Raw genomic sequence first — 21,086 nt, forward strand, 5'->3', positions numbered from 1 at the left:
AAGAATATATTATGAACACATTTGATCACACCCCTTACATTTATCTTGGTCCTCAAATGTTTCTTAAACTGACTACGCACACTGACACCACACGTTCTCAACCAACACCATGTTCCTGCATCCAAAACAATCAATATCAATGGTGAGTTTGACATTATGTTACAGTATAAAGCTTATTTACAAGTGTGATAAATAGCGCTACATTCCCATCCAGACCATGAAATAGGTTAGAATTTAGATCAAATTGAAACTATTTTATGCATGACTGTGTAGCCTCTCCCAGTTCATAAATATGAAATGATGGGAGCGTGCAAAGGGGTGCGGTCTTTCCTGTAGTCGGGAACGGAACCGGAAGTTCCGCCATCTCCTTGTACCATTCGAGCTACAACAGGGTCAGTATAGACTTAATTTAGATGTTAATTATGGTATATTGTCAACAGTTATTAAATATTATGAGTAATATTGACACAGTAAACGTTCCATAACCATCAGTTTTATGTTAAGGATGGTGGTATCACTCGATCAGATCATAAATACCACTCGTATTCTGTTGCCACTTGAACTGCTAGCAACAGGGTTCAACGTTATCTCATCTGTTTGCACCATTGGCTACTTCAGCTACCTAGCTAGGTAAATAGCAATGATTCATTCAGTGTCGTGACAGGAATACCTATATTTAGTTAGTCGGGTTTCTCTTTCACGCTTTCCCCTTAACCCCCACCACAATTGTAAAACGTTAAAATTGATCGCTACTGAGAAAGCCAAGGAGAAGGGGAGTTAACGGTAAGTTGCTAACGTTTTCCAGCTGATAGCTGGGAGGGTGGTACCATAACGTTAGCCAGCCTATAGCTAGCTAACTAATTAGTTAGTGACCCCTTTTATCTGGGTTGGATGGCCTTCTATGTTTGCCAACCAAGTTCGTTACACTTCCCATGTTGTTCTTTGGCAGTAGTAGTTTCCAGTATTTCCTGTTGTAAAGTTGGTGTTGAATCGCTGTGTAGACTGTGAGAGATGATACCTGGTTAGCATGCTAACTGGGTGGGGGTCTCTGGCTCAGGAGGGTGTGTGACTGTCTGATAGCGACTAGCAAGTGGGAACGAGCGTAGAGGCCACGGTGTCTCTGACATTGTCATGATCGCTACAGTCTACATCGTTACACCGCCCTATTCTTTTTTCTGGCGTTAGCACAAATATGGGTTAGTAGCGCAATAACTTTGCCTTCCTAACTAACGTCAGTTCAATAGTTTGTTAGCTAGCTTATATTAGACTCAGCCAACTAGCTAAGTTTGTCTGGCTTCAGCTAACTAGTTGCATGTGTATTGCATGTTGGGATTTCATTGCCAATAATGTATCTGCCATTGAATGCACATTGTATGTCTCGTGTCAGTGAAACCAAGCAAGTTCTGATACTTATTCCACTGTAAGCTGTCCTGAATATTTAAACGGCATTAGCTAAGCTCCTTATCAACAGTTGAACTTGACAGTACAATAACATAGCTACATACAACAGCCGGACGTCTCCTCCTGTAGCATGTAGCATATAGCTATGTTATTGTTCCGTCAAGTTAAACTGTTGATAAGGAGCTTAGCTAATGCAGTGCTCCACATTATGATGTGTTGGGTTGAGGTCATTGCCATTTAAATTCAGCACAGGATATGTCTGTTTCAAGAAAATATCACTTTTTTTCTGAGTATTTCTCAATTCTTGAATTGGAATTTCAGAACACTTCCTCAATTTATATAGAATTGGCCTGAACCCTGTTGAATTGTGAGAGATTTGGGCTAAGCTTGTCCCTTATCTACATTCGGTCTTGGTAGATGCCTTGTATGAACTTTGGAACGTTGCTCCAGTAATCTCTAAACTGACTTCAGGGATGGTTATCTCTCTGCTGTGTTATGTAACCTAGTCTCCTATTAGTACTGTACAACCTGTCGTCTTCCACTCCTTATTAGTCTGGTCGGCCACACTGCTAGGGGTATTCAGCAGCACTGGAACAATTTTGTCAGAGAAGACAGTCAAATCATAAAGGAATATGTTGTACCTACATATTAGATGAGTTTGTTAGTCACGTACACAGGCTCGCAGGTGTAATCGCAGGGCACAGTGAAATTCTTAACCTCTGAGCTCCAACAGTGCAGGTCAAAAAGAGAAGTGACTGAAACCCACTAGGATTATTCATGCCACAGCATTGTTAAACAGCCCACTGAGTACTAACCATTCAATGATGTCAAAATGATGACACTGTTCAAGCCTGCATGCCATGGCCATGCTCATCTGACAGCATTACTGGGTCAGAAAGTGAATCAAACTAAAACACTATGCCTAATTCCAATCAAACCCAATTAAATATCCTAGCCTACGTTGTGTTTGGGGTGAGGAGAAGCTCGGGGTTTTCTCTTTGGGGCCCTCAACACGTACCGGTAAGATTAGTGTTGTCATCTCTCACTCCGCAGATTGGTTTTATCACCCCAAATCTGCGCTTTTGGGACTCAATGTCTCTGTAGGAGAGATGGACAGGCTGAGACAGAGCACTCTGTAAACGACTGGAGCCGGAAAGAGAGAAACCAAGTGAGAGAACACTATTCCTTTGTAACAGGTGTGTGTGTGTGTGTGTGTGTGTGTGTGTGTGTGTGTGTGTGTGTGTGTGTGTGTGTGTGTGTGTGTGTGTGTGTGTGTGTGTGTGTGTGTGTGTGTGTGTGTGTGTGTGTGTGTGTGTGTGTGTGTGTGTGTGTGTGTGTGTGTGGCTCATCTCCTCTATCCACAAAAGTGGAGACAAATCAGACCCCAATAATTACAGGGGAATTTGCGTAAACAGTAACTTGGGAAAGGTTTTCTGTAGCATTTTGAATTCAAGAATTCAAACCTTTCTTCAAGAAAAAAAATGTAATAAGTAAATGTCAAATTGGCTTTCTTCCCAACCATCGCACTACTGACCATATATACACCTTACACACACTAATTAATAAACACGTCCACCAAAAAAAAAGAGGGCAAAATCTTTGCTTGCTTTATTGACTTTAAAAAAGCATTTGATTCTATTTGGCATGAAGGGCTATTCTACAAAATTCTCCAAAGTGGGCTTGGTGGTAAGGTGTATGACTTAATAAAATGTATGTACACAGAAAATAAATGTGCAATAAAAATCAAAAACCAAAGAACATAATTATTTTCACAATGTCGAGGTGTGAGACAAGGCTGCAGTTTGAGTCCAAACCTTTTCAAGATTTATATCAATGAATTAGCAGACATGTTGGACCATTCTCCAGCCCCAGGACTCACACTATTTGACACAGAGGTGAAATACCTGCTATATGCTGATGACTTGGTACTTCTATCACCAACCAAAGAAGGTCTTCAACAGAACATTAATATTCTAGAGCAATATTGCCATAATTGGGCCCTGGCAGTAAATTTCCAAAAAACCAAAATCACGATTTTCCAAAAGAAAACCAGATGTCAGAAACACAAATATAAATTCACCCTGAACAACACCATCATTTAACACACTAAAAATTACACCTACCTTGGTCTGACCATATCTGCATTGGGAAACTTTAATATGGCAGTGAATACACTCAAAGAAAAAGCCCGCAGAGCAGTGTATGCAATAAAAATGAAATTATTCAAAATCAACATCCCAATTAGAATTTGGACCAAAATATTTGACAGTGTAATCCTACCAATAGCTCTTTACGGAAGTGAGGTTTGGGGGCCACTCAATAAACTGGACTTTAAAATGTGGGACAAACATCCAATTGAAGCCCTACATGCAGAATTCTGTCGGAAAATCTTACACGTCCAGAGAAATACACCAACTAATGCATGTAGGGCAGAATTGGGCCGCTTTCCAGTAATAATGAAAATACAGAAAAGATCATTAAGATTTTGGCTACATCTAAATTCAAGTCCAAATTCAAGTCTGCAATTTAAAGCACTCCAAACCCAAGAGCTGAGCCCAGAAACGAGCCCTCTCAGTCAGCTGGTGTTGGACCTCACCCACCAAGCTGACACCAGCACTGCTTCAAAAGAAAGAATTCAAATAAACAAAATCATGAACCAATCAAAGGACTCATATTTACAACATTGGAAAAACGAAACAAAATCCCAAAGCCGACTATATTGCTATCTGACCCTAAACAGAATATGAATTGGCTGATTATCTCTACTCTGTCAGAGATACGAAGCAGAGACCGATCCTTACCAAGTACAGGCTGAGTGACCACCGATTGGCAATAGAAACCCGGCAGACATAAAAAGACATGGCTACCCAAAGAGGAGCGTGTATGTGGTCACTGCACGACAGGGGAGGTAGAGACAAAGATGCACTTTCTCCTTTACTGTGATAAATATTCCTCACAAAGAGATTCCTTATTCACAGAAATGACTACATTTATTCCAAATTTGAACTTATTAAACCCAGAGGAAAAACTAAAAATACTCATGGGCGAAGGAGCAATGGCTCCTCTTGCAGCCAAATATGTATTTGCCTGCCATAGCCTGAGGGACTCTGAATAATAACATCTGCATAGTAAGCAGTAACTTACTTATTATTACTATTATTGTTATTACTATTATTATTGTTGTTTATCATTCCAAATAGTAGTGGTATGGGTAGTAATGGTAATGATAACAGTTTAGTGATGGTGGCGGTAGTAGTAGTGGTAATGATGATAGTAGTTGTAGTACTGATGTAATGGTGAAGATGACCGTTATTTAGTTAGAAGTTAGTTATAGATTCATTTTCCATATTTAGATTTTTATATTTATTACATTCTACTATTTTACTATTATTTTATTACTATTTTATTGTTGTTATTTTTAATTTTGTATTATTTACTGCCATTTTATATTATTATTTGTTATTGTTTATAATTGTATTACAATGTATATTGTATACATTGTTGCTTTGGCAATATTAACACAATGTTTTTCATGCCAATAAAGCAGCTTGAATTTGAATTTGAAAGGCAGCACAAAGGAGCACTATGTCCACTAAATTTGATTGCTGGTTTTGTTTTTCTCTTGCACGCAATGTTTGCCTATTCATCTTGATGTCTCTTTCTCTCTCTGTCTCTCGGTGTCTGTCTCTCTCGGTGTCTGTCTCTCTCGGTGTCTGTCTCTCTCGGTGTCTGTCTCTCTCGGTGTCTGTCTCTCTCGGTGTCTGTCTCTCTCGGTGTCTGTCTCTCTCGGTGTCTGTCTCTCTCGGTGTCTGTCTCTCTCGGTGTCTGTCTCTCTCTCGGTCTCTCTCTCTCTCTCTCGGTCTCTCTCTCTCTCTCTCGGTCTCTCTCTCGGTGTCTCGGTCTCTCTCTCTCGGTGTCTCTCTCTCTCTCTCTCTCGGTGTCTCTCTCTCTCTCTCGGTGTCTCTCTCTCTCTCTCGGTGTCTCTCTCTCTCTCTCGGTGTCTCTCTCTCTCTCTCGGTGTCTCTCTCTCTCTCTCGGTCTCTCTCTCTCTCTCTCTCGGTCTCTCGGTCTCTCTCTCGGTCTCTGTCTCGGTCTCTCTCTCGGTGTCTGTCTCGGTCTCTCTCTCGGTGTCTGTCTCGGTCTCTCTCTCGGTGTCTGTCTCTCAAATTCTAATTCAAGCTGCTTTATTGGAATGAAAAACATTGTGTTTAATATTGCCAAAGCAACAATGTATACAATATACATTGTAATACAATAATATAAAATGGCAGTAAATAATAATACAAAATTAAAAATAATAACAGTAAAATAGTAGAATGTAATAAATATAAAAATCTAAATATGGAAAATGAATCTATAACTAACTTATAACTAAATAACGGTCATCTTCACCATTACATCAGTACTACAACTACTATCATCATTACCACTACTACTACCGCCACCATCACTAAACTGTTATCATTACCATTACTACCCATACCACTACTATTTGGAATGATAAACAACAATAATAATAGTAATAACAATAATAGTAATAATAAGTAAGTTACTGCTTACTATGCAGATGTTATTATTCAGAGTCCCTCAGGCTATGGCAGGCAAATACATATTTGGCTGCAAGAGGAGCCATTGCTCCTTCGCCCATGAGTATTTTTAGTTTTTCCTCTGGGTTTAATAAGTTCAAATTTTGAATAAATGTAGTCATTTCTGTGACTAATGAATCTCTTGGTGCAGAATATATATCACAGTAAAGGAGAAAGTGCATCTCTGTCTCTACCTCCCCTGTCGTGCAGTGACCACATACACGCTCCTCTTTGGGTAGCCATGTCTTTTTATGTCTGCCGGTTTCTACTGCCAATCGGTGGTCACTCAGCCTGTACTTGGTAAGGATCTGTCTCTGCTTCGTATCTCTGACAGAGTAGAGATAATCAGCCAATTCATATTCTGTTTAGGGTCAGATAGCAATATAGTCGGCTTTGGGATTTTGTTTCGTTTTTCCAATGTTGTAAATATGAGTCCTTTGATTGGTTCATGATTTTGTTTATTTGAATTCTTTCTTTTGAAGCAGTGCTGGTGTCAGCTTGGTGGGTGAGGTCCAACACCAGCTGACTGAGAGGGCTCGTTTCTGGGCTCAGCTCTTGGGTTTGGAGTGCTTTAAATTGCAGACTTGAATTTGGACTTGAATTTGGATGTAGCCAAAATCTTAATGATCTTTTCTGTATTTTCATTATTACTGGAAAGCGGCCCAATTCTGCCCTACATGCATTAGTTGGTGTATTTCTCTGGACTTGTAGGATTTTCCGACAGAATTCTGCATGTAGGGCTTCAATTGGATGTTTGTCCCACATTTTAAAGTCCAGTTTATTGAGTGGCCCCCAAACCTCACTTCCGTAAAGAGCTATTGGTAGGATTACACTGTCAAATATTTTGGCCCGAATTCTAATTGTGATGTTGATATTGAATAATTTCTTTTTTATTGCATACATTGCTCTGCAGGCTTTTTCTTTGAGTGCATTCACTGCCATATTAAAGTTTCCCGATGCAGATATGGTCAGACCAAGGTAGGTGTAATTTTTAGTGTGTTCAATGATGGTGTTGTTCAGGGTGAATTTATATTAGTGTTTCTGACATCTGTTTTTTGGGGAGGAAATCCTGATTTTCGTCTTTTGGAAATTTACTGCCAGGACCTAATTATGGCAATATTGCTCTAGAATATTAATGTTCTGTTGAAGACCTTCTTTGGTTGGTGATAGTAATACCAAGTCATCAGCATATAGCAGGTATTTCACCTCTGTGTCAAGTAGTGAGTCCTGGGGCTGAAGAATGGTCCAACATGTCTGCTAATTCATTGATATAAATGTTGAAAAGATTTGGACTCAAACTGCAGCCTTGTCTCACACCTTGACATTGTGAAAGGAAGTCTGTTCTTTGGAGAATTTTGTAGAATATCCCTTTGTGCCAAATAGAATCAAATGCTTTTTTAAAGTCAATAAAACAAGCAAAGATTTTGCCATCTTTTTTATGATGGACGTGTTTATTAATTAGTGTGTGTAAGGTGTGTGTGTGTGTGTGTGTGTGTGTGTGTATATATGGTCAGTAGTGCGACATCTCTCTCGATGTCTGTCTCTGTGTCCCTCTCGCGATCTCTGTCTCTCTCTCTCGGTGTCTCTCTCTCTATCTCTCGGTCTCTCTCTCTCAATTCAATTTGCTTTATTGGCATGACGTAACAATGTACATATTGCCAAAGCTTATTTTGGATATTTACAATATGAAAATGATGAGAATCAAAATTGTCAACGGGACAACAGTAACAACAATAACCAAGGGTCTAAATAACCATACATTGAACAATAACAATAAGCATATGGTAGAGGACATGTTGATTGGTCTGTCAGATACTGTCCCTCATCTTATGGCAGGCAGCAATGTAGTGCGCTGCCAACCCACAGCTCTCTGCGTCCTCCCCCAACAGGACAGGTAGCCTACTCTCATCAGAGAGGTCTTTGAAACCTTGAATAAGGATATCAAATTTGGGGAAATGACACTCATTGTTTTATATTTTTCACATTTTGTAAGGAAATGCAGCTCTGTCTCAGGTTCTGCTGTTGTGCAGTGGTTGCACAGCCTTTCCTCTACAGGGAGCCAGGTTTTCCTGTGTCTACCCTTCTCAATGGCAAGGCTGTGCTCACTGAGCCTGTACTTTGTCAAGGTTTTTCTAAGGTTTTGATCAGTAACCATGGTCAAATATTTAGCCGTAGTGTACTGTCGATTTAGGGCCAGATAGCACTGCATTTTGCTTTGTGTTTGTGCTTGTGTTTCCCAATAAGCAATGTAGTTTTGTTTTGACTGTGTTGTAATTTGGTTTATTCTGATTGATTGGATGTTCTCGTCCTGAGGCTTCAGTGTGTTAGTAGAACAGGTTTGTGAACTCAGCCCAAGGACCAGCTCTCTCTCTCGATGTCTCGATCTCTTGATCTCGATCTCGATGTCGCTCTCTTTGTCTCTCTCGATGTCGCTCTCTTTCGCTCTCTCGATGTCGCTCTCTCTCTCGATGTCGCTCTCTCTCTCGATGTCGCTCTCTCTCTCGATGTCGCTCTCTCTCTCTCGATGTCGCTCTCTCTCGATGTCGCTCTCTCTCTCTCTCGATGTCGCTCTCTCTCTCTCGATGTCGCTCTCTCTCTCTCGATGTCGCTCTCTCTCTCGATGTCGCTCTCTCTCTCTCTCGATGTCGCTCTCTCTCTCTCTCAATGTCGCTCTCTGTGTTGCTGCTTTTCTTTTTCTCCTCAGAGTTCAGCTACTCTCCTCTCTCTCTGTATTAACTCACTGTACACTTTGCCCTGGCTGCTATTTGTTTTGTGTTGTATTAACTGTTTTACAACCCCTCTCTTTCTCTGTGTCGGTCAGATTTTCTGTGGAACCCGACAGCCAGACGGTTGCCATGTCGACCTCATCGCTACGGCGACAAGTGAAGAACATTGTCCACAACTTCTCAGAGGCCGAGATCAAGGTTCGCTCGTCCTCTTTCTTTTATCTCTTCCTCTCCGACCACTTTTCCACCCTCACACCTCCTTTTTTTTATTCTTCTGTTTCCCATTGTCCTCTTCTTCCTTTCCTCAGCACTTCTTTCAAGGCTATCTCACCTCATTCTCCTCCTCCTCCTCTGCTTCCTCCCTCTCCAACTCCTCTTCCTCTCCTCCCTTACTTCTGTCTTGACTTCTCTTAACCTCTATGGGCTAGGTGGGACGCTAGCGTGCCACCCGTGGTGCACTCCATCAACAGCAGGTGCATTTCAAGAGCGGCAAATTTGAATCCAAATAAATGTCAAAATTCAAATTTTTCAAACATACAACTATTTTACACCCTTTCAAAGATAAACATCTCCTTAATCTAACCACGTTTTACGATTTCAAAAAGGTTTTACGGCGAAAGCATAAATTTAGAGTATGTTAGGACAGTACATTTACAAGAGTTGTGTGTAATGTTTTGTCAATTCAAAGACAGGGTCACCAAAACCATAAAACCAGCTAAAATGATGCACTAACCTTTTACAATCTCCATCAGATGACACTCCTAGGACATTATGTTAGACAATGCATGCATTTTTAGTTCTATCAAGTTCATATTTATATCCAAAAACAGCGTTTTACTATGGCATTGATGTTGAGGAAATCGTTTCCCTCCAATAACCGGCAGTCAAGTCAGCGTCACAAATTAAATAATTAAAATTAGAAAACATTGGTAAAATATTATATTGTCATTTAAAGAATTATAGATTTACATCTCTTGAACGCAATCAACTTGCCAGATTTAAAAATAACCTTACTGGGAAATCACACTTTGCAATAATCTGAGCACTGCGCCCAGAAAAATACGCGTTGCGATACAGACTAGACGTCATGTTGGGGAGATCTAAAATCGAAAATACTATGTAAATAATCCATTACCTTTGATTCTCTTCATCAGATGTCACTTCCAGGTATCACAGGTCCATAACGAATGTAGTTTTGTTCAAAAAAGCTCATCATTTATGTCCAAAAATCTCCGTCTTGTTAGCACATGATCTAAGCCAGCCGGACTTCTCGTCATGAACGAGGGGAAAAAATATATTTACGTTCGTTCAAACATGTCAAACGTTGTATAGCATAAATCATTAGGGCCTTTTTTAACCAGAACATGAATAATATTCAAGGTGGACGAATGCATACTCTTTTATAACGTATTGGAACGAGGGTACCCAACATGAACTCGCGCGCCAGGTGTCTAATGGGCCATCATCGTTCCATGGCTCTTGTTCGGTCAGATCTCCCTCCAGAAGACTCAAAACACTTTGTAAAGGCTGGTGACATCTAGTGGAAGCAATAGGAAGTGCCAAAATATTCCTCAGCCCCTGTGTTTTTCAATGGGATAGGTTTAAAGGTAATACAACACATCAGGTATCCACTTCCTGTCAGAAAATGTCTCAGGGTTTTGCCTGCCAAATGAGTTCTGTTATACTCACAGACACCATTAAAACAGTTTTAGAAAATGTAGGGTGTTTTCTATCCATATGTAATAAGTATATGCATATTCTAGTTACTGGGTAGGAGTGGTAACCAGATTAAATCGGGTATGTTTTTTTATCCAGCCGTGTCAATACTGCCCCCTAGCCCTAACAGGTTAACTATTGGTACTTATTAAATAATACATTCCACTGTGTACTCCCTGTATCTCCACCTCTTGCTATCTGGGTTAATGTAATCATCTTATCCATTCATCATGATGGTTCTGTCCAGCCTGTTTATCATCACATCTCCACACACAGAGAGTAGGTGACCTACGATCACGGCTGTGGACTTATCACGGCTTCATTTGATTAAAGTACTTTGCATAATTGTTTTGTCTGTTTTTACATGTTTAGTCGTGAGCTTTGTATCGTAATATATTTTGTTGGCTTGAGCTTGCCACGGGAATGAATAGTCTGTCTTGATATAAACTACCAGTTGACTTATCAATTCATTGATCAATAAATCACACCTTAGATTGTTGACTGCTTTTGGGGCGTCGGGTAGCCTAGTGGTTAGAGCATTGGACCAGTAACCGAAAGGTTGCTCGATCGACTCCCTGAGCTGACAAGGTAAAAATCTGTTGTTTTGCCCCTGAACAAGGCGGTTAACCCACTGTTCCTAGGCCGTCATTGTAAATAAGATTTTGTTCTTAACTGACTTGCCTAGATAAATAAAGGTTAAATAAAAGAATCCTGATGTTTCTCTCTACCCCCCCCCCCCCCGTCCCTTGTCTCTCTTCTCCCCATCCCCCTGTCCCTGGTCTCTCTTCTCCCCATCCCCCTGTCTCTCTTCTCCCCATCTCCCTGTCCCTGGTCTCTCTCCCCCCCCGTCCCTGGTCTCTCTTCTCCCCATCCCCCTGTCCCTGGTCTCTCTTCTCCCCGTCCCTGGTCTCTCTTCTCCCCGTCCCTGGTCTCTCTTCTCCCTGTCCCTGGTCTCTCTTCTCCCTGTCCCTGGTCTCTCCCCCCCATCCCCCTGTCCCTGGTCTCTCTTCTCCCCATCCCTGGTCTCTCTCCCCCCCATCCCCCTGTCCCTGGTCTCTCTTCTCCCCATCCCTGGTCTCTCTCCCCCATCCCCCTGTCCCTGGTCTCTCTTCTCCCCCCTGTCCCTGGTCTCTCTTCTCCCCCCTGTCCCTGGTCTCTCTTCTCCCCCCTGTCCCTGGTCTCTCTTCTCCCCCCTGTCCCTGGTCTCTCTTCTCCCCCCTGTCCCTGGTCTCTCTTCTCCCCCCCTGTCCCTGGTCTCTCTTCTCCCCCCTGTCCCTGGTCTCTCTTCTCCCCCCTGTCCCTGGTCTCTCTTCTCCCCCCCTGTCCCTGGTCTCTCTTCTCCCCCCCTGTCCCTGGTCTCTCTTCTCCCCCCTGTCCCTGGTCTCTCTTCTCCCCCCCTGTCCCTGGTCTCTCTTCTCCCCCCCTGTCCCTGGTCTCTCTTCTCCCCCCCCTGTCCCTGGTCTCTCTTCTCCCCCCCCTGTCCCTGGTCTCTCTTCTCCCCCCCTGTCCCTGGTCTCTCTCCTCCCCATCCCCCTGTCCCTGGTCTCTCTCCTCCCCATCCCCCTGTCCCTGGTCTCTCTCCTCCCCATCCCCCTGTCCCTGGTCTCTCTCCTCCCCATCCCCCTGTCCCTGGTCTCTCTCCTCCCCATCCCCCTGTCCCTTGTCTCTCTCCTCCCCATCCCCCTGTCCCTTGTCTCTCTCCTCCCCATCCCCCTGTCCCTTGTCTCTCTCCTCCCCATCCCCCTGTCCCTTGTCTCTCTCCTCCCCATCCCCCTGTCCCTTGTCTCTCTCCCCCCACCCCCTGTCCCTGGTCTCTCTTCTCCCCACCCCCCTGTCCCTGGTCTCTCTTCTCCCCCCTGTCCCTGGTCTCTCTCCTCCCCCTGTCCCTGGTCTCTCTCCTCCCCCCCTGTCCCTGGTCTCTCTCCTCCCCCCCTGTCCCTGGTCTCTCTTCTCCCCATCCCCCTGTCCCTGGTCTCTCTTCTCCCCATCCCCCTGTCCCTGGTCTCTCTTCTCCCCATCCCCCTGTCCCTGGTCTCTCTTCTCCCCATTCCCCTGTCCCTGGTCTCTCTTCTCCCCATCCCCTGGTCTCTCTTCTCCCCATCCCCTGGTCTCTCTCCTCCCCCCCTGTCCCTGGTCTCTCTCCTCCCCCCCTGTCCCTGGTCTCTCTCCTCCCCCCCTGTCCCTGGTCTCTCTTCTCCCCATCCCCCTGTCCCTGGTCTCTCTTCTCCCCATCCCCCTGTCCCTGGTCTCTCTTCTCCCCATCCCCCTGTCCCTGGTCTCTCTTCTCCCCATTCCCCTGTCCCTGGTCTCTCTTCTCCCCATTCCCCTGTCCCTGGTCTCTCTTCTCCCCATCCCCTGGTCTCTCTTCTCCCCATCCCCTGGTCTCTCTTCTCCCCATCCCCTTGTCTCTCTTCTCCCCCCACGCCCCTGGTCTCCTCTGTCCCTGGCCTCCCCCTGTCTCCAGGTGCGGGAAGCAACGTCCAATGACCCATGGGGCCCCAGCAGCTCTCTGATGTCAGAGATAGCAGACCTGACCTACAACGTAGTGGCCTTCTCTGAGATCATGAGCATGGTGTGGAAACGACTCAACGACCACGGCAAGAACTGGAGACACGTCTACAAGGTTTGCGTGTGTGGGTGGTGAGCGAGAGGAAGTGAAAAGGAAAGTCTGTTCAATATTGACCATAACAACAGCTGACGTAGTCGGTCTGTCTGGTTTGTTTGCTCACACACACTCACTCTCACTGTTGTATTTGTGCACATAGAAATAGGAATTAGAATACTAGACTGGATATAACTAAACCAAGATAGACCACAGCCTGTTGTTTTCAAATGGGAACAAATGAGTCATAGTGGGCAGAGCCAAGCACGATCTAGCAAGATCCTATTGGCGTGTTCTAGCATGCATTTGCATATTTGCAATAACTCAATTCCCCTTTGCACTGTTTCTAAACAACACCATTTTTTTTACAATTTGGCAAAGTTTAGTCCACTCTGTTCGTAACATATATTTTAGTTTTGGGAAGAGAACTGTATTGAGATTAATTGTTTGATCGATGAGAAAATTAGCAGAATATCGGCCAAAATCCATCTGGTTCCACCTTCTCCCACTGCCGGCCACTGGGCTTCCTCTCACTACCGTATTTGGTAGTGAGTTGAAACGCCAACCAGATGCTTCACATTTATACATCCGGTGAAATATCTGTCTCTTTGTTCTAAGGCTTCATATGACAGTATAAAATATCTGCCATTTTGTTCAGGGAGTAGGTCAGCCAGTGATATTGTGCACATTATGCTTGTTAGCTAGCCAGTCAGTTTCAGTGGAATTAAAGATTCCATGAATGTTTTAAATTAACAATGTATACACTTTCTGATCAATTTCATGTTATTTTAATGGACAAAAAAGTATCTTTTCTTTAAAAAACAAGGACATTTCTAAGTGACACACAAACTTATACATTTATATGAGTGTAGCATACAGTAATCGGTGGTGGTAATCAAAGTAGTTTTTAACTGTAATTCAGTTGCTTGGTGATGACATGAACCTGTATGGGGGTTAGTATCCATACAAGCATTATACTCAGATTTTTACCTCAACATAGTGTGAAATATACATAAACAATAGCCTAAATGTAGGCTAATTCTGCTGGGGGGAAAGGAGGAGATTCGGGATCTTCCTTCACTGCCCTTTCCTGTACCCGTTTCCATGGCAACTCCATTGTTTTGGTCGAGTTCGATTGACCTCTTTACCACATCTATGGCTGCTATTCTCGTCCCGTTCTGGAACCTAGAGGGTTTATGCCATAGCATCTCCAGTAATTGAATAGGATCTCTGTGGTTTCTACTGTACTGTGTGTTCTCCAGGCTATGACTCTCATGGAGTACCTCATAAAGACGGGTTCAGAGCGCGTTGCTCAGCAGTGCAGAGAGAACATCTACGCTGTCCAGACTCTCAAGGACTTCCAGTTCATCGACAGAGACGGCAAGGACCAGGTACGACGCGCGCACGCACATGCACACACACTGTACACACATTCCCAAACACACACTGGTACGGAATCACTACTCGCCTCTCATTCAAGGACTTTACAATGTTTTCACTGTGACCTCTTATACAAACACAGAGTGAAAGCCAACAGTAACATGTTTATGGGCTGGTAATGGCAATATAGCAGGTCACAGGGAAACACTGATGGAAATGGAATGACTGAAACAGGAATGTAGCACTTAGTTTGCAGGCAAATAACTGACATTTATCAACAATTCAGTGACACAGCTGGGTAGTTAGGAAGGTTGTGCACTGAGTTGTATGTACTCATGTGCATTCACCTGCGTGTGTGTCAGGGGGTGAATGTGCGGGAGAAGGCCAAACAGCTGGTAACACTGCTGAAGGACGAGGAGAGACTACGAGAGGAGAGGATCCATGCACTCAAGACCAAAGAGAAGATGGCACAGACCACCAGTGGTGAGAGACAACTACGTTACCCAGCCTGCACCAGCCACCAGGGGATCTGAAACAGATTGAGGAGGAAAGCAAACCATAAACAGAAATGTAGTTTTAAATTGTCTGCTGTGATGCAGAGCTGCCCTGATCCTGGAGAGATGCATGTGGTGTTTGCAGGCTTTTGTTCCTGCCCACCTCTAACTATGCCATGATGCAAACAATAATATTTTCTTTCCCTGTCCTCCGGTCCCCTCATCCTGTCCCCCAGCCTCTTCGGCCCCCTCAGCTCCAGGTCTGGGGGGTGGAGCGCTGTCTCAGGGCTCTCACTCTGGAGGGGCGGACCCAGAGCAGGCGTGGCCACAGAGCTCCGGTGAGGAGGACCTGCAGCTGCAGCTGGCCCTGGCCATGAGCAAGGAGGAGGCAGAACAGGTATACAGCCAGCCAGCCTGGAGCTGGTGGAGGGTAGGCAGAGCCCCCGCTGGCCAACCACACTGTTAACCTGAGGTCCAATGGCTTGATAAACGGGTTTATTTGTGTAGGATATATGCACTGTACACCCTACAACCGCTATACATAGAACACATATATATGGGGACACTTAACTACAGTCCATAACAGAAGTATCCGGGCATAGCAAGGTTAACCCAGGACAATGTGTGTTTCCATTCACTCACCTTTACCCTCTGACCCCTGACCCCCAGACTACTGTGGCCCCTCTGGAGGACGCAGAGCTCCGCTATGCACTCACACTCAGCAAGGAAGTACAAGAACAGGTCAGGGGGCAAAGGTCACCACCTGACCGGCCGATCATCTACCTATCTACCTATCTGTCTACCCAGCCGGTGGTCACTCCATCCAGTCTTAATCCCAATCAAAATGAATGATATTTATAAGAATTATCTGTTTCATTAATTCCAAACATACACATGTCAGTGGGTTAATAATATAAGAGGGTAAGAAGGAAAGAAGTAGTTTTAAAAATAACTCCCCTATGATTTAATCAGTGTAAAATGATGCATGGCAAAGACTTGATAATTTGAATGACTCAATTTAACCCTTTCTGAATGAGTGGTTACTCCCTTTTTTTCTTCCGTTGCAAATTACTTTGTTCTGAACGCATGCTTCAAACTACACACACAATGACATACTTAAACACACTCAATTAAAGGCATCTTCCAGTGCCCACACTCTGCAAATTGGAGGGCAGTATTCAATCAACACTGGTATTCAGAAGTTTAGAGGTTAAGGCAAAACAACACTCTACCTTTAGCATAAAGACAGGTTGTTTTTACCCAGTTTGTTCTTTTGTCTCACAAAGTTTTGAAGTATAGATAAAACCTCAATGTAATTCTAGCACCCCGACGTCATTCTAGGACCCCGACTTCGTTCTAGAATGTCAACTTCCTTGCAGAAGCACAAGAAGAGGACTGTTGTTTTGTCTGCCCATGAACACTTCTGGATACAGGTCATGGTTGAATACAGACAGTCCACGTCCACTATGGCTGGGACCCTGACCAGTTTTTTTAGGTGAAAGAGGATACTGCCCATAGCGGCTGGTCTAGAATCAGTTTTTGATTTCCTCAAGGAAGGGAGAATGTTTTCCAACTCCCTAAGGTGGGTTGAGGAGAGCTGATCTGAGAGCAGCCACTAAAGGCAGCATCTCTCCTGGAGCTTTGCATCACGGTCAGATAGTGCTTCCTGGGGGAGTGAAATGAAGTTGCTCCCTAGACACTGATCTAATGTCAGTTTAGCATTTTCTCCCCAAATGGCTTTGGCTACAATTTGGAGGTAGTAAGCTGATCCTAGATCTGTGCCTATCGGCTGGCCTGCCCGAGCGCTAGTCGCAGGTGATGACGTCACAGCTGTATGTGATTGGCAGGAGGAGAGGCTGCGCAGGGGGGACGACCTGAGACTGCAGATGGCCATCGAGGAGAGCAGGATGGAGAAGGCCAAGCCAGAGGAGGTGTGTTTGGTGACGTGTGTGTACGCCAGCCATAGGGGAGGGATGGATGGGGGCTACACACACTCTTTAGACAATACCACTCAGTTCCTCTTTCTCTCTCCTGGTGTTACCTGCTGTAGTTGTGTCTCTCACCTGTGCATTCTGTGGAGAAAAGTGAAAGCTAAGGTAGTGTAGGCCGACACCAGAATGGTTTCTGAACCCTATCAGGTAACTAACTGTAAGCTATGATATTTCCTAGAGGAACCTTTTTGAATTAAAGATGTGCTTAAGAACTGAAAGAGTTTGCCAATTATCTGACTGACTGGTCAGCAACATCAACAGACCGGTGCTGGTCCCCAGACCACAGGTTGAGAAACAAGAAACACCCCTCGCTCTCTCCCGTCCCGGTACTAGTTGATCTATCCCTTCTTTCATCCTCTGCTTTTATCAAGGCAACTGTGTGTGTGGCCTGTGTGTCAACATTTGTTTAGTGTGTATGTTAACTGACTATGCTCTGTGATTTTCATGTTGTGTGTGTGTGTGAGAGACAGACTTGAGCTCATTGACTCTTGGTGTCTGTTCAACATCAGTGTGTTATAACCTGTGTATTATCCTCTCCCAGAGTGCGTTAATGGAGTTGAGTGCTGTGGACCCCTGGGGGGCTCCTGCTGCTGCCTCTGGGGGCTCTGCCGGCCCCTCACCCCCTCCCACAGTCCCCCTCCCAGCCCCCTCTGCCTCTGGCCCCTGGGGCCTGGCCCCTGCAGAGCCTTGGGGCGCCTCATCGCCCGCCTCACCCCCCAGCGTAGACCCATGGGCTAGTGGAGGGACGGCCCCTCCAACGATAGCCCCCCCGCCAGACCCCTGGGGAGAGACGGCCTCCTCAAGAGTCAACTCTGTTGACCCCTGGGGACCCTCAGGTTAGTGACCTCTGACCTTTACACCCCTCGCCTCGTCTACACCCGTTACCCTCATTCCGTCTCCTTGTCCCACACCCCTACCTCCACACTCTGGACATCAATACATTTGGTCTATTTTCCAATACTCTTCAAATGGCCAGCATGTTTAGATCATTTAGAATGTGACCCTCCATATCTCAGTCAGGGGTATCTCTGGTTTCAATAAAGATCTCTGTCAGTTCTTACCTCCTTTCAAGTGAAAAGACTGTCTGTCCAGCTCTTCCATATCAGTACAGATAAATGAGAGAAAATGGGGAAAGGAAGCCATATTGGACAATTGGGATCCAGCCCAGCTCCTTGTTCCCTGTATATTGTATGGTGTTAGGTTCCTGTTCAGTTCAAGAGATGAACAATCCTCATTGGAAATAAATGGCACTTTTGAAATCATAAATGGGAATTCCAATTCATCTTTTGAATTGACTGACATGAAATGGTATTGACCCCGACCTTGGTGTTGTATGTGAGCCAAACCCCTGCCTGTCTCCCTCCCCCATAGCTGTGACCCCCCCCAGTGTCGACCCCTGGGGCCCCTCTGTGCCCCTCTCCACCACCTCCTCTTTTGGGGGGCCAATAGACCCCTGGGCTGGGGACGGGGTTGACCCCATCACCTCTGACCCATGGAGTGACTCCGCCAAACACACTAATGGCACAGGTACAGCCACACACACACACTGACACATAATGGCAAGGACATGTGGATGAGATACTCATTGACGCCCCCCCACAAACACAGTTGTCTTGCATTCCATCCTCCCTCAGTAATAATGGTATAATGCTGTGGTGTCTAATCTGGTTAGTCACTATAAATACAGTACTCCATGTTCGCTCTCGCTCTCTCCTTCCCTCCCTCTCGCTCTCTCGCCTTCCCTTCCTCCCTCTCTGTAGGACACCCAGAACTGCGAGGTCAGTTAACGGGTGACAGTGCGGGTTCTCCGGTGCCCTTTGACCTCACATCTCTGTGCTCTTCACTTCCTGTCCGTAAGACCCCCGAGTCGTTCCTGGGGCCCAACGCATCGCTGGTGGACCTGGACTCCCTGGTGTCTTCTAAACCCAAACCTAAACAACCTCCTCCTCCATCAATCTCCTCTTCAACACACAACCCCTTCCTCCAGACCACAGGTACTGATAACACACACACATGAACACATACACACACATTTTTAAGCACTTTGTGTTTGTAATAAATGAAAGTACATTGATTTGAAGTATTCTCTCCTCTCCAGCCTCGTCTTCAGCCCCTGGCATGGCAGTCACCCCGGGCAGCACAATCTCTAGCAGGGGGGTTTCCCCAACGCCACCCCCCACCTCCAACCCGTTTGGCGCGGCCGCTCCCATGTCCTCCATCTCCCCACAGCCCTCCACACTGGGCCTCAGCGGCCTCCGCACCAGCCCTGTACCACCCAACCCCATGGCATACCCTGGCATGGGCTTGGGGTCTATGGGTATGGGAGCACCAGGCCTGGGGATGGGCATGATGCAGAGCCCTATGGGAATGTCCCCCTACGGCGGGCTCTCGCCCATGGGTCCTCCTGGGTCCTCTCACTTCATGGGGCCCGGAGGGGCCCTGCCCCCACAGCTGAATTTTGGGGGGTCTACGGGGGCAGCTGGAGTGATGGGAGCCGGGGGATCAGTGGGAGGGGCTGGAGTGACGGGCGCCAGCACCAATCCCTTTCTTCTTTGAGGACGTTTCGGCACTCCCTCTTCAACACCCAATCCAGGCCCTGCCCCGCCCCCCCAGAGCGATCCTCCTTCAACACAAACTATTTCTGTTTCCAAATAGAAACGTGTTCATCTCTATATTTAAAGAAGAAAAAAGAACATCTGAATTTGTTATTTTCTTTCAGAAGCATTTACATGTATTTTTCTCCTAGCTCAGATGAATTTCAACAACAAAAATATTTTGGTTCCTTTCATTTCAGTGGGATGTAGCGGGAGGGAAATAGAGGTTTATTTATTTTTATTTAGTTTTAATGCGTTTTGGTTTCTTTCAGTCCTTTCTGAAATAAAGGTGGGTGTTTGAGAGTTAGGCTTCATCAGTAATGTCACTCTGATATAATATTGTATTATTGCACTGACAGAGATGGGGACATGGCCACTAACAAACTGAAACACAAACAAATTCCTGTACCTGCCTCTTCCTCTTTGTCTGTAGAAGAGAATGATAGGAGGATCACTGACATGAAAAGAGGAGGATTGAAGGAGGATTTTATTTAAAAAAAACTCCTGAACAAGATTGGGACTGAAAAAGCTGGCATTAACATTTCAGCCACAATATAGTCAAATCATTCAATAGCTGTTCTATTTTTTATTTAATGTTTAATATAATTTATTGATCTTTTTTTCCGCTCCTGGGAATGAATAAACAAGGGGAAAAATTACGCAATTATGCCATTAAATCAAATGCTTATTTTTTCTTACTGATTGTCATGGAAATCAAAAGAAGGCATCTATTGAGTTGGTTGAGGAGAGATGGGATGTGTTTTGTAAATGTGTTGTGTGGAAGAGGAGTGTGAGTGAATGTGTCTGTCTCCATTCATCCTGCGTCCTCGCTTCTTTTTCAGTGACTCAGAAGGCAAGATACAAATCTATTATTTTTGTTTTTAAAAATTGTCACTTGTATCAATGCTATGTAATGTTGGGATTTTAAATGAGGTATTATAAGGGTCACATTTTTCAGCCAATTTTATTTCACAAATGTTTTGTATTAATCAGAAGCATTAGTCTTTCTCACTCTTTCATACAGGATGCCTAGTCTGCAGGTGTCTCTCGACATGACTGGACCCTCCTTTCCTTTCTGTCCCTCGCTCCTACGGGGGGAGAGCTACAGATGCTTCTTTTAAAAAGACTTAATTCAATGAATGAAAGAAGTGAAACAACAGGGGACTTTGATGACTTGCTCCTTGCTGTTTCTTTTCATTTGGTTTGATGAATTGATTGTTATTTTATATCAACTAAAAGATCTCTTTTATTGGGAAAGGTCACATTTTGTGTGGTGTTAACTGTGAACATTCACATTTGAAAAGTAAAATGGAAAAAAAAATAAAGAAATAAAACAAATCCACAAAGGGTATGTTTCCTAAATCTGTCTGTCCGGTGTGCTGTGTGTTTGATGTGCCAATGCTGTTGGATGGAAAAACTGGGACAAGGATTAATTTTCTAGTATTTTATTAACATATGAAGTCTCCTCTGTCAGTTGGAGGATATATGCATGTCCAGAAGCTTCTGTGAAGACTTCCAGATAGGGATACAATTGCAGAAAATAAGTAGGAACCAAAAAACTTTCAACCATTTCACTATAGCAATACTGCATTCAAT

General features: G+C 44.6%; 1 protein-coding gene across 9 annotated transcripts; it reads left to right on the plus strand.

Annotated features, from left to right (window-relative positions):
* The first annotated feature begins 322 nt into the window (after positions 1-322).
* epn1 (epsin 1) lies at positions 323-20,832 on the plus strand. Of its 9 annotated transcripts, none has more exons than XM_045717716.1 (13): positions 342-783; positions 2,455-2,597; positions 8,809-8,911; positions 12,894-13,052; positions 14,294-14,422; positions 14,774-14,894; positions 15,142-15,302; positions 15,575-15,646; positions 16,753-16,836; positions 17,438-17,732; positions 18,268-18,423; positions 18,657-18,890; positions 18,995-20,832. In XM_045717716.1, the coding sequence occupies exons 3-13, from the start codon at positions 8,843-8,845 to the stop codon at positions 19,450-19,452; spliced, it is 1,938 nt and encodes a 645-aa protein (XP_045573672.1). In that variant the 5' UTR covers positions 342-783; positions 2,455-2,597; positions 8,809-8,842; the 3' UTR covers positions 19,453-20,832. The 9 variants fall into 9 exon arrangements, with proteins under 9 accessions (XP_045573669.1, XP_045573666.1, XP_045573668.1 ...); XM_045717715.1 differs by having other exon boundaries at positions 2,455-2,569; XM_045717717.1 differs by having other exon boundaries at positions 348-392; positions 2,455-2,569.
* Positions 20,833-21,086: the final 254 nt, after the last annotated feature.

Source organism: Salmo salar, chromosome ssa05, assembly GCF_905237065.1.
Source record: "Salmo salar chromosome ssa05, Ssal_v3.1, whole genome shotgun sequence".
Classification (NCBI taxonomy): domain Eukaryota; kingdom Metazoa; phylum Chordata; class Actinopteri; order Salmoniformes; family Salmonidae; genus Salmo; species Salmo salar.

Excerpts from the sequence above, each read along its gene's own strand:
- epn1 (XM_045717710.1), top strand. The coding sequence starts at position 497 with ATGTTAAGGATGGTGGTATCACTCGATCAGATCATAAATACCACTCGT. Across the intron at positions 16,837-17,437 it reads AGAAGGCCAAGCCAGAGGAG|AGTGCGTTAATGGAGTTGAG; the intron begins GTGTGTTTGGTG and ends ATCCTCTCCCAG. Across the intron at positions 17,733-18,267 it reads TGACCCCTGGGGACCCTCAG|CTGTGACCCCCCCCAGTGTC; the intron begins GTTAGTGACCTC and ends CCTCCCCCATAG.